Below are 13,830 nucleotides of genomic sequence, written 5' to 3' on the forward strand. Positions count from 1 at the left end.
GCCTGTATCTCAGTATTCTCCTCGACAACATTGTCTTTTTCCTGTGTGAATACTGACGAAAAATATTCATTTAGCACCTCTCCTATCTCCTCGGACTCCACGAACAACTTCCCACTACTGTCCTTGACTGGCCCTACTCTTACCCTAGTCATTCTCTTATTCCTGACATATCTATAGAAAGCTTTAGAGTATAAGTAGTATTCATGCCACACATGTGGCAGACAATGACCAACTCCGAAAGGAGAGAATCTAATCATCTTCCTTCAACATTCAACAGTATTACCATCAGTGAATTCCCAAACATCAATATCCATTGATCAGAAACTGAGAAGGTGGTGGTGAGCCATATTCTTGAACTGCTGCAGTCCATGTGACTGAACTGGTTCAGCCACATAAATACTGTGGCTACAAGAACAGGTCAGAAGCGGGGAATTCTGCAGTGACTAACTTTCTTCCTGACTCCTCAAAGCCTGTCCATCTACAAGGCACAAATCAGACATGTGATGGAATATTCTCCACTTACCTAGATGAGTACAGTTCCAACATTCAAGAAACTCAACACTGTTCAAGACAAAGCAGCCCACGTGAGTAGCATTCCATCCACCATCTTATTCACTTTCTCTACCACTGGCACATAATGGCAACAATGTGTACCATTTAGAAGATGAATGCAGCAATTCAGCAAGATTCCTTCGATGACATTTTCCAAACCCTCAACCCCTACCATCTAGGACAATGGCACTAGATGTATCGGAAAGCCATAACCTGCAAACTCCCTCATTAAGGTACACATCACCCTGACCTGGAACTGTCTCTGTCATCCTCACTGTCGCTTTATCAAAATCTTGGAACTTCCTTCCCAACAGCACTGTGGGTGTATCTACATTACATGGACTGCAGCAATTCAAGAATATGGCTCACCACCACCTTCTCAAGGGCAATAAATGCTGGCTTTGACATCCCAAGAATTAATTAAAAAACGGAAGCTGGAGAGGCACCATCCTGGGTGGGAATAACGTCAGAAGCAAGAGTCATATCCAAATGCCACCTGTTGCATTAACTAGCAGTGTCAAAACTCCAGGTGGTTGGATAAAGCTGGAGCCTAGTTTTTATACACCTTCAAGCTTTCACTTACAGAGGGGTGCATTATAAATAGTGTGCCTCCAATCCAACACCAACTGCTTAATAAGAACGCAAGACCGAGGAGCAGGAGTAGGCAATTCAGCCCCTCGAGCCTGCTCCACTATTCAATACAGTCATGGTTGAACTTCACTTTTCTGGCTGTTCTCAATAACCCTTCAACCCGTTACTAATTAAAAATCTGTCTATCTCCTCCTCACATTTACTCAAGGTCCCAGCATCCACTGCATTCTGGGGTCGTGAATTCCAGATTCACGACCCTTTGAGAGAAGTAATTTCTTCTCATCTCTATTTTAAATATGTTACACCATTTCCAAAACTATGACCTCTCATTCTAGATTGCCCCTCAAGAGGTAACCTGCTCCTATATGTATGAGTACAGGTGATCCCCAGTGAATGCCTACAATTGGAATGTGATTAAACACTTAATTAGTGTACAGTTAACAAATGGAGTCATCACAGAAACTCATTCACGTGTACGTTAATTTTCTACATCTAAATAAGGCATCAGGTGGCTTCCCAAAATGTACAGAGAAAAAAAAATCAGAGGATAAGACACCACAAGCATTGCTTATTGTAACTGGTTGAAGTGGTATCAACATAGGTCTGGGTATATTCCAGCACAAATCATTATACGGTGTGTAGAGCCTGGCAATACGCATTTAAAAATGTAACTGGTCTGATTAGTAAGTTTGCAGACGACACAAAGGTTGGTGGAATTGCGGATAGCGATGAGGATTGTCAGAGGATACAGCAGGATTTAGATCGTTTGGAGACTTGGGCGGAGAGATGGCAGATGGAGTTTAATCCAGACAAATGTGAGTTAATGCATTTTGGAAGGTCTAATACGGCTTTTAGAAGGTAAATCAACATCGGTCAAGTGGGAGTCTTTCAAGCAAGTTGATAAAATGAAGGAAGTGAGCCTTGGATAACGAAGGACATTGTGAACCTTGTCAAAAAGAAAAAGGAGGCTGTTGTACAATCTAGAAGGGCGAGGACAGACAAAAGGCTGGGAACAGATGAAGTCTGTGTGGAATATAAGGAAAGTAGGAAGGAATTTAAGCAAGGAGTCAGGAAGGCTAGTAGGGGTCACGAAAAGTCATTGGCAAATAGGGTTAAGGAAAATCCCACGGCTTTTTACACATACATAAAAAGCACGAGGGTAGCCAGGGAAAGGACAGGGGAGGGAATCTATGTGTGGAGTCAGAGGAAATGGGCGAGGTACTAAATGAAATGAATTGAAAATGAAATGAAATGAAAATGAAAATCGCTTATTGTCACGAATAGGCTTCAATGAAGTTACTGTGAAAAGCCCCTAGTCGCCACATTCCGGCGCCTGTTCGGGGAGGCTGGTATGGGAATTGAACCGTGCTGCTGGCCAGCTTTAAAAGCCAGCGATTTAGCCCAGTGTGCTAAACTAGCCCCTACTAAATGATAACTTTGCATCAGTATTCACCAAAGAGAAGGAATTGGTGGATGATGAGTCTGGAGAAGGGTGTGTAGATAGCCTGGGTCACATTGAGATCCAACAAGACGAGGTATTGGGCGTCTCAAAAAATATTAAGGTAGATAAGTCCCCAGGGTCTGACGGGCTCTACCCCAGAATACTGAAGGAGGCTAGAGAGGAAATTGCTGAGGCCTTGACAAAAATCTTTGGATCCTCACTGTCTTCAGGTGATATCCCGGAGGACTGGAGAATAGCAAGTGTTGTTCCTTTGTTTAAGAAGAGTAGCAAGGATAATCTAGGGAACTACAGGCTGGTGAGCCTTACATCAGTAGTATGGAAATTACAGGAGAGAATTCTTCGAGACAGGATCTACTCCCATTTGGAAGCAAATGGACGTATTAGTGAGAGGCAGCATGGTTTTGTGAACATAGAACATAGAACAGTACAGCACAGAACAGGCCCTTCAGCCCTCGATGTTGTGCCGAGCAATGATCACCCTACTCAACCCCACGTATCCACCCTATACCCGTAACCCAACAACCCCTCCCGTAACCTACTTTTAAGGACACTACGGGAAATTTAGCATGGCCAATCAACCTAACTCGCACATCTTTGGACTGTGGGAGGAAACCGGAGCACCCGGAGGAAACCCACGCACACACGGGGAGGACGTGCAGACTCCGCACAGACAGTGACCCAGCCTGGAACCGAACCTGGGACCCTGGAGCTGTGAAGCATTTATGCTAACCACCATGCTACCGTGCTGCCCACTAAGCGGAGGTCGTGTCTCACTAACTTGATAGAGTTTTTCGAAGAGGTCACAAAGATGATTGATGCAGGTAGGGCAGTGGATGTTGTCTATATGGACTACAGTAAGGCCTTTGACAAGGTCCCTCATGGTAGACTGGTACAAAAGGTGAAGTCACACGGGATCAGGGGTGAGCTGGCAAGGTGGATACAGAACTGGCTAGGTCATAAGAAGGCAGAGAGTAGCAATGGAAGGGTGCTTTTCTAATTGGAAGGTTGTGACTAGTGGTGTTCCGCAGGGATCAGTGCTGGGACCTTTGCTGTTCGCAGTATACATAAATGATTAGGAGGGAAATGTAACCGGCCTGATTAGTAAGTTTCCAGACGCCACAAATGTTGGTGGAATTGAGGATAGCGATGAGGACTGTCAGAGGATACAGCAGGATTTAGATCGTTTGGAGACTTGGGCGGAGAGATGGCAGATGGAGTTAAATCCAGACAAATGTGAGGTAATGCATTTTGGAAGGTCTAATGCAGGTAGGGAATATACAGTGAATGGTAGAACCCTCAAGAGTATTGAAAGTCAGAGAGATCTAGGTGGACAGGTCCACAGATGAAAGGGGCAACACAGGTGGAGAAGGTAGTCAAGAAGGCATACTGCATGCTTGCCTTCATTGGCCGGGGCATTGAGTATAAGAATTGGCAGGTCATGTTGCAGTTGTATAGAACCTTAGTTAGGCCACACTTGGGGTATAGCGTACAATTCTGGTCGCCACACTACCAGAAGGATGTGGAGGTTTTAGAGAGGGTGCAGAAGAGATTTACCAGGATGTTGCCTGGTATGGAGGGCATTAGCTATGAGAAGCGGTTGAATAAACTCGGTTTGTTCTCACTGGAACGACGGAGGTTGAGGGGCGACCTGATAGAGATCTACAAAATTATGAGGAGCATAGACAGAGTGGATAGTCAGAGGCTTTTCCCCAGGGTAGAGGGGTCAATTACTAGGGGTCATAGGTTTAAGGTGCGAGGGGCAAGGTTTAGAAGAGATGTACGAGGCAAGTTTTTTTTACCCAGAGGGTAGTGGGTGCCTGGAACTCGCTGCCAGAGGAGGTGGTGGAAGCAGGGACGATAGTGACATTTAAGGGGCATCTTGACAAATACATGAATAGAATGGGAATAGAGGGATACGGACCCAGGAAGTGTGGAAGATTTTAGTTTAGACGGGCAGCATGGTCGACACAGGCTTGGAGGGTCGTAGGGCTGTTCCTGTGCTGTACTTTTCTTGATGTGGAGGTGCCAGCTAATCAGGAAGGAGCAGTGCTCCGAAAGCTTGTGTTTGAAACAAACCTGTTGGAGTTTAACCTGGTGTTGTAAGACTTCTTACTGTACTTTTCTTTGTTCATTGTTCTTCTTTGACTGAGGAGGTCCCTGTCTGGGGAGTTAATGTGATTTTGAAGCCTGCAGAGATATGTGTCTTTGAGAGAGTGAGAGAGAGCGAGAGAGAGACAGAGACAGAGAGAGAGAGAGACAGAGAGAGAAATCTGCCTGACTCGGAGTCCAAAGTAGTCTTGCCTGAAGACAAGGGGCTGAAACAATCAAGTTGAAGCAGCTATTTAAAGATACTCAGCCAGAGTCTGAAGGGGTTCGAACCAGAGACAAATCAGTTTTATAAAGCAAGTATTACTCTATGCCTTGCTAATTTCAAGACAGATTAAGAGCTGTGTGTTTCTTTTCTTATTGTTTAATATGGAATTGTATAATTGTGTTAAGGGGTATATGTAGGCTTTTCTTGTGAAGTTAAAAGTTTAATATTATAATTATAATAAAGATTTGTTGCAGAAATACCAAAGTCCTATTTTTTCATGCGATCATTCCTGGAGTGAATAATTCTTTCCATACAGTTTTAAAATAAACTCAAACTTTTGGGTTTCGGTAGCCTAGCCACAGTTGGGGTCTGGTCTGGGATAAGAGCCCCACCAGCACTGCTGCAAGCTAGACTCATTTCCTGATTTAGAGAACATTATTTATCAACATCCGGCTTATAGCAAGATTTCTGCTTCCGAGAAAAGCCCCCAGGTACAGAGGAAGAACATTGGGAAAAGCTGCTACGATAACTAGGAGCAGAAATCTCATTTGCCACCGAATAATATCATGGTTGATATTAGGCTTTAACTCTACTCTCCCACCCATTCTCGACATTGATAGATTCCCTAATGGACCAAAAATCCGTCCCTCTCGACCTTAAATATAGTTTGCAGTGGTATGCCTGTAAGCCTCTTGGGTCGAGGATTCTAAAGATTCTAAATCCTCCGTGAAGAAATTTCTCATCTCAGTCCTAAATGGTCAGCCCCTTATCCCAAAACTGTGCCGCCTTGTTCTAGATTCCCCTGCCAGGGGAAACAAAGGCTCAGTGTTTACCTCATCAAGCACCTTCAGAATCCTGAAGAGATTACCTCTCTTTTTTCTAAACCCGGTATTCACTTGGGCTCCTATATGAAGGAACAGACTAGAACTGGGCTTTGAATTTAGGAGCTGTGTGTTTGTACTGTGCATCTCTGTGAATAAATGATCTTAAAAGTGTACAAAGACTGGCTCCCTGGGGCAGCACGGTGCTGCAGTGGTTAGTACTGCTGCCTCACAGCGCTGAAGAATCAAGGTTCAACCCTGGCCCCGGGTCACTGTCCGTGTGGAGTTTGCGCATTCTCTCCATGTTTGCTTGGGTCTCACTGTCACAACCCAAAAGGTGTACAGGGTAGGTGGATTGGCCACACTAAATTGCCCCTTTATTGGAAAACAAGAATTGGGTGCCCTAAATTTTAAAAAAACTGGCTCTTCTTCCATCTTCCCCATTGGGTTTTCTGGAGAGTAACAAGTTGGTATTGCAGTTTTATAAGTCCGATTTCAAATTTAGACCAAGGTCGATTGGGGGCTTTGTGAGGGAGAAGAGAGGCCCCTCCCAGAACCTGGGGCTGGATTCTCCATTCCTGCGTCTAAGTGTTGATGCTAACGGAGGATGAGGGGCCTCACGGTAGCATGGTGGTTAGCATCAATGCTTCACAGCTCCAGGGTCCCAGGTTCAATTCCCGGCTGGGTCACTGTCTGTGTGGAGTCTGCACGTCCTCCCCGTGTGCGCGTGGGTTTCCTCCGGGTGCTCCGGTTTCCTCCCACAGTCCAAAGATGTGCGGGTTAGGTGGATTGGCCATGCTAAATTGCCCGTAGTGTAAGGATAATGGGGGGATTGTTGGGTTACGGGTATACAGGTTACGTGGGTTTAAGTGGGGTGATCATTGTTCGGCACAACATCGAGGGCCGAAGGGCCTGTTCTGTGCTGTACTGTTCTATGTTCTATGTTCTATCTGTGGAGTTCCACAACTGAAAAACCGGTGCCACACCTGCACCGATTCTGCATCCGAAAGGTCTAGCACCAGCACCGTGTGAAACACCCTCAGAACATGTGAAAAACAGTGAGAATCGCTGGGTCCGTGACCGACATGCGCAGGGTTGACGAACTGCAGCCGCGCATACACTTACACCCCTCACACACACCGATTGTGCCTGAACAGATGGCGCCGGTTGTGCTGGACCGCATACCCATCCACCCCGACCCCACAGCCCAACTCCTGGCCACCCCCTACTACTCCCGGCCAGCTGCAACACTGTCCATACGTCCTCTCTCTCTCTCTCTGCAGCTGCCATGCCAGGCTCACGACTGTTGAGAGCACACGTGGACCGCGCCATCGGGAACATGGTCCATCGGAGGCGGAGCATCGCGGGTGGGCGTGATAATGAGATGTGAACGGGGTTGCAACTCTGCGAGTCACAAAGGCACTGATTTGGAGGGGACGGAGCATTGCAACCTGATATCTGCTGCAATTTAGCCGCAGGAGCTATTCTCCGCCCAATCGCCGTTCCCGATTTCGGCGTCGGGCAACGGAGAATCCAACCCTGGGTCTTTTATTTGCAAATTGACATCATTGACATCACTTTCCAAAGCCTAGTGGCACAAGAATCACCTGGTCAGAACCAGTAACAGACAGGGGCAGGCTAGAAGGAAATGGCACAGAAAGCTGGCCGTGCCTCCCTTCTGTTCTTACCTGCCGGCAGATGGGCTGGAGGGGACGTGAACTGTCCCTAGTGTAGCTGAAGAAGAGAAACTTATCCAGTAAAATGACTCAGTGGTCTGAGCATGAGGCTGCTCTTTTCTCCCATTATCAAACACTATCAAACCAATGGTGGAAAATCCACTCCCAGACAGTGCTTGCTAAATAATCTGGTGTTTTCTTTCCCCCAGTCTAAAGGTTCCTCGTGCACTAGTTTATTTGATGTAAATAAAGATAAACACTTTATCAGTTTAATTGTCATCATACTGGCTTCTATAATACTAGTGGCATATCCTTGAACTGTTGCCAGCACTGAATCTCAAGGGGTGTTCATGAATACAGTAAAATGATCTTGTATTACCTACCGCAATATACAACCAGACTTTAAATTATACCCAAAAAGTACTGGTGTCCGATGGCCTTCCATTTGTAAACAATCCTGATTCGCTGAACTTTTAATGACAGTCAGCTGTCCAAATCTGTTTTTGCTCTGAATTATGCCAAATGTGGAAAGAGTCAGTTAAGGGTAAGCTTCCAGAAAAAGTATGAAAAGATTAGGGGCGTAATTCTCCGACCTTGGGTCGGAGAATCGGCACGGCACCGCGCGAATCGGGCCACGCCACCCGACGCAATGCGGAGAATCGGTGCCATCGGCGCAGTCGGTGTGGCGCCAGTCAGGGTATGCACCGACTCTCCGGCCCAGGCCGGCGTGCCGCTTCTCCGGGCCGGATGGGCTGAGCGGTCGTCAACAAAAAGCCGAGTCCCACCGGTGCCGTTCTAACATCCTCAGAGCCGATCAGTGGGCCAGCCTCTCTGCCCCCCAGCCTCCTTTCCTCCGCGCTGGCTCCTGTAGCCCTGCGCCATTTGGCATCGGGGCAACCGCGCAGAAGAAGTTGGCGCCGGCTCAACTACGCATGCACGGACCCCGCGGCGCCGGGTTCAGGCCAGGCTCGGCAGCTGGGGCGGCGGAGGCCGCTCCAGCACCGTCCTAGCCCCCTGTGGGGCGCAGAATGGGGGTCCCAGAACGGGTGATGCCGCCAGAGTAAAACACTCCCGTTTTACTCCAGTGTCGGCACCTAGCCGCCCGTCGGGAGAATCCCGCCCTAGATTTCTGCAACCAATAATCAAATAAATGTTGAACTAATTTATGTTTTTTCAACTATGCTTGTTTTTAAAAAATCTATTTGAGAAATTCCCTACTTTTCTCCAGTTTCACGATTTGTTTAATTTACGCCAAAGCTTTTGACATGGCAACAAGGATCGAATCCTTTTTCATCCTCCCCCAAAACCAAACATTACACCCTTTTGTTTATGTCACATGCTAAAGAAGTACAAGCCAAGTTCAATATGAAATTGAATCAACTCAACTTCCCCAATATTGACTGGGACTCAATTCGTGCTAGGGGCTAGGATGGGACAGAGTTTGTAAAGCGTATCCACGAAGGCTTCTTGATGCAATATGTAGATAGTCCAACTAGGGAAGGGGCAGTACTGGATCTGGTATTGGGGAATGAGCCTGGACAGGTGATTGAGGTTTCAGTAGGGGAACATTTTTAAAGTAGTGACCATAATTCCATCCATTTTAGGGTACTTTTGGATCGGGATGAGGATAAGCCTTGCGTTAAGGTGCTAAATTTGGGAAATGCAAATTACGATAACATTAGTCAGGAATTGAAGAATTAGGATTGGGTGCGGCTTTTAGAGGGTAAATCAACATCGGTCAAGTGGGAGTCTTTCAAGCGACAGTTGATAAAATGAAGGAAGTGAGCCTTGGATAACGAAGGACATTGTGAACCTTGTCAAAAAGAAAAAGGAGGCTGTTGTACAATCTAGAAGGGTGAGGACAGTCAAAAGGCTGGGAACAGACAAAGTCTGTGTGGAATATAAGGAAAGTAGGAAGGAACTTAAGCAAGGAGTCAGGAAGGCTAGTAGGGGTCACGAAAAGTCATTGGCAAATAGGGTTAAGGAAAATCCCACGGCTTTTTACACATACATAAAAAGCACGAGGGTAGCCAGGGAAAGGGTTGGCCCACTGATGGACAGGGGAGGGAATCTATGTGTGGAGCCAGAGGAAATGGGCGAGGTACTAAATGAAATGAAGTGAAAATGAAATGAAATGAAAATGAAAATCGCTTATTGTCACGAATAGGCTTCAATGAAGTTACTGTGAAAAGCCCCTAGTCGCCACATTCCGGCGCCTGTTCAGGGAGGCTGATATGGGAATTGAACCGTGCTGCTGGCCAGCCTTGGTCTGCTTTAAAAGCCAGCGATTTAGCCGAGTGTGCTAAACCAGCCCCTACTAAATGATAACTTTGCATCAGTATTCACCAAAGAGAAGGAATTGGTGGATGATGAGTCTGGAGAAGGGTGTGTAGATAGCCTGGGTCACATTGAGATCCAACAAGACGAGGTGTTGGGCGTCTCAAAAAATATTAAGGTAGATAAGTCCCCAGGGTCTGATGGGCTCTACCCCAGAATACTGAAGGAGGCTAGAGAGGAAATTGCTGAGGCCTTGACAAAAATCTTTGGATCCTCACTGTCTTCAGGTGATGTCCCGGAGGACTGGAGAATAGCAAGTGTTGTTCCTTTGTTTAAGAAGAGTAGCAAGGATAATCTAGGGAACCACAGGCTGGTGAGCCTTACATCAGTGGTATGGAAATTACTGGAGAGAATTCTTCGAGACAGGATCTACTCCCATTTGGAAGCAAATGGACGTATTAGTGAGAGGCAGCATGGTTTTGTGAAGGGGAGGTCGTGTCTCACTAACTTAATAGAGTTTTTCGAAGAGGTCACAAAGATGATTGATGCAGGTAGGGCAGTGGATGTTGTCTATATGGACTACAGTAAGGCCTTTGACAAGGTCCCTCATGGTAGACTGGTACAAAAGGAGAAGTCACACGGGATCAGGGGTGAGCTGGCAAGGTGGATACAGAACTGGCTAGGTCATAAGAAGGCAGAGAGTAGCAATGGAAGGGTGCTTTTCTAATTGGAAGGTTGTGACTAGTGGTGTTCCGCAGGGATCAGTGCTGGGACCTTTGCTGTTCGCAGTATACATAAATGATTAGGAGGGAAATGTAACCGGCCTGATTAGTAAGTTTCCAGACGCCACAAAGGTTGGTGGAATTGAGGATAGCGATGAGGACTGTCAGAGGATACAGCAGGATTTAGATTGTTTGGAGACTTGGGCGGAGAGATGGCAGATGGAGTTAAATCCAGACAAATGTGAGGTAATGCATTTTGGAAGGTCTAATGCAGGTAGGGAATATACAGTGAATGGTAGAACCCTCAAGAGTATTGAAAGTCAGAGAGATCTAGGTGGACAGGTCCACAGATGAAATGGGCAACACAGGTGGAGAAGGTAGTCAAGAAGGCATACTGCATGCTTGCCTTCATTGGCCGGGGCATTGAGTATAAGAATTGGCAGGTCATGTTGCAGTTGTATAGAACCTTAGTTAGGCCACACTTGGGGTATAGCGTACAATTCTGGTCGCCACACTACCAGAAGGATGTGGAGGCTTTAGAGAGGGTGCAGAAGAGATTTACCAGGATGTTGCCTGGTATGGAGGGCATTAGCTATGAGAAGCGGTTGAATAAACTCGGTTTGTTCTCACTGGAACGACTGGCATGGGCTTGGAGGGCTGAAGGGCCTGTTCCTGTGCTGCACTTTTCTTTGTTCTTTGAGTATAAAGAAAGTAGGAAGGTACTTAAGCGGGAAATTAGGAGGGCGAGGAGGGGTCATGAAAAGTCCTTGGCAAGTACGATTAAGGTGAATCCCAAAGTTTTTTATTCATATGTAAAAAACAAGGGGGTGACCTGGGAAAGGATTAGACCACTTAAGGGGGGAATCTATGTGTTGAGCCAGAGGAAATGGGCGAGGTACTAAATGAGTATCTTGCATCAGTGTTCAAAAAGAAAAGGACTTTGCGGAAGATGATTCTCGAGTCGGGTGTGTGGATAGTCTGGGTCATGTTGACATCAAAAAGGAGGTATTGGGTGTTTTAAAAGACATTAATGTAGGTAAGTCTCCTGGGCCGGATGAGATTTACCCCAGAATTATGAGGGAAGGAAGGGAGGAAATTGCTGGGGCCTCGACTCATATCTTTTATCCTTATTGCACATTCTCCCCGTGTCTGAGTGAGTTTTGTGAAGGGGAGGTCATGCTTCACTAACTTGATCGAGCTTTCTGAGGAGGTGACAAAGATGATTGATATGGGGAGGGCGGCGTATGTTGTTTACATGGACTTCCGTAAAGCCTTTGACAAAGAGCCTCATGGCAGACTGGTACAAATGGTGAAGTCACACGGGATCAGAGGTGAGGAGGTAAGATGGATACAGAACTGGCTCGGTCACAGAAGGTAGAGAGTAGCAGTAGAAGGGTGTTTTACTAAAGGGCAGCACAGTGCTGCAGTGGTTAGCACTGGGACTACGGTGCTGAGGACCCGGGTTTGAATTCCTGCCCTGGGTCACTGTCCATGTGGAGTTTGCACATTCTCCCTGTGTCTGCGTGGTTTTCACCCCCATAACCCTAAAAGACGTAAAAGATTGGTAGGAGTAACAATAGAACAGATTATTACTTAAATGGTAAAAAGCTGCAGCATGCTGCTATGCAGAGGGACCTGGGTGTACTTGTGCATGAGTCACAGAAGGTTGGTCTGCAGGTGCAACAAGTAATTAGGAAGGCAAATGGAATTTTGTCCTTCATTGCGAAGGGGATTGAGTTTAGAAGTAGAGAGGTACTGTTGCAGTTGTACAAGGTGCTGGTGAGGCCACACCTGGAGTACTGTGTGCAGTTTTGGTCTCCACACTTGAGAAAGGATGTGCTAGCACTAGAGGGGATGCAGAGTAGGTTCACTAGGCTGATTCCGGAGTTGAGGGGGTTATCGTATGAGGAGAGGCTGAGTAGATTGGGATTATATTCACTGGAATTCAGAAGGTTGAGGGGGGATCTAATAGAAACATATAAAATTTTGAAGGGAATGGATAAGATAGAAGTAGAAAGGATGTTTCCACTGGTAGGTGAAAGTAGGACAAGAGGGCATAGCCTCAAGATTAGGGGGAGCAGATTTAGGACTGAATCAAGGAGGAACTTCTTCACTCAGAGGGGGTTAAAGTATGGAATTCCCTACCGAAAGGAGTAGTAGACGCTACTTCATTGAATATATTTAAAGATAGGGTAGATGTTTTTTTGAAAAATAAAGGAATTATGGGCTATGGCGAGTATACGGGTAAGTGGTTCTGAGACCACGAAAAGATCAGACATGATCTTATAGAATGGCGGAGCAGGCTCGAAGGGCCGGACGGTCTACTTCTGCTCCTAGTTCTTATGTGCAGGTTAGGTGGATTGGCCACGCTTATTTGCCCTTAATTGGAAAAAAAAATTGGGTATTCTAAATTTATTTTAAAAAAGAAAAAAAAGACAAGGGTGTTTTACTGAATGGAAGGTTGTGACTAGTGGCGTTCCACAGGGATTGGTGCTGGGGCCTCTGTTATTTGTAGTATACATAAACGATTCGGAGGAAAATGTAGCTGGTCTGATTAGCAAGTTTGCGGCTGACACTAAGATTGGTGGAGTGGCAGATAGAGTTGAGGATTGTCAGAGGATACAGCAGGACATAGATAGGTTGGAGACTTGGGCAGAGAAATGGCAAATGGAGTTTAATCCAGACAAATGTGAGATAATGCATTTTGGTAGGTTAACATAGAATTGGAAATATATAGTAAATGGCGAAATTCTTAGGAATATAGAAAGTTAGGAGATCTGAGCATATAGGTCCATAGATCTTTGACAGTGGCAACACAAGTGGACAAGATAGTCAAGAAAGCATATGGAATGTTTGCCTTCATTGGACGGGGCATTGAGTATAAAAACTGGCAAATCATTCTACAGTTGTATAGAACCTTGGTAAGGCTGGTTTAGCACATGGCTAAATTGCTGGCTTTGAAAGCAGACCAAGGCAGGCCAGCAGCATGGTTCAATTTCCGTACCAGCCTTCCCGAACAGGAGCCAGAATGTGGCGACTAGGGGCTTTTCACAGTAACTTAATTTGAAGCCTACTTGTGACAATAAGCGATTTTCATTTAATTTCATTTCTTAGAATACTGAGCACAATTCTAGTCCACACTACCAGAAGGATGGCTTTGGAGAGGGTGCAGAGGATGGTTACCAGGAGGTTGCCTGGTCTGGAGGGTGTTAGCTATACGGAAAGGCTTAATAGATTCAGACTGTTTTCATTAGAACGATGGAGGATGAGGGGGAACTGATAGAGATCTACAAGATTATGAGGGTCAAGGATAGAGTGGATGGGCAGGCACTCTTTCCCAGGGTGGAGGAGTCAGTCACTAGGGGAATAGGTTTAAGATCTGTGGGGCAAAGTTTAGAAGAGATGTTAGAGTCTG

At 46.1% G+C, this 13,830-nt stretch overlaps 1 protein-coding gene across 1 annotated transcript in view; it reads right to left on the minus strand.

The window, feature by feature from the left end:
• tctn1 (tectonic family member 1) overlaps nucleotides 1-13,830 on the minus strand; it is a 77,839-nt gene that overhangs the window by 25,398 nt on the left and 38,611 nt on the right. Inside the window, exon 11 of the mRNA XM_038788548.1 lies at nucleotides 7,800-7,940. Within this exon, the coding sequence (XP_038644476.1) occupies nucleotides 7,800-7,940 (141 nt within the window). The remainder of the gene's footprint in view (nucleotides 1-7,799; nucleotides 7,941-13,830) is intronic.

Source organism: Scyliorhinus canicula, chromosome 1 (assembly GCF_902713615.1).
Source record: "Scyliorhinus canicula chromosome 1, sScyCan1.1, whole genome shotgun sequence".
NCBI lineage: Eukaryota > Metazoa > Chordata > Chondrichthyes > Carcharhiniformes > Scyliorhinidae > Scyliorhinus > Scyliorhinus canicula.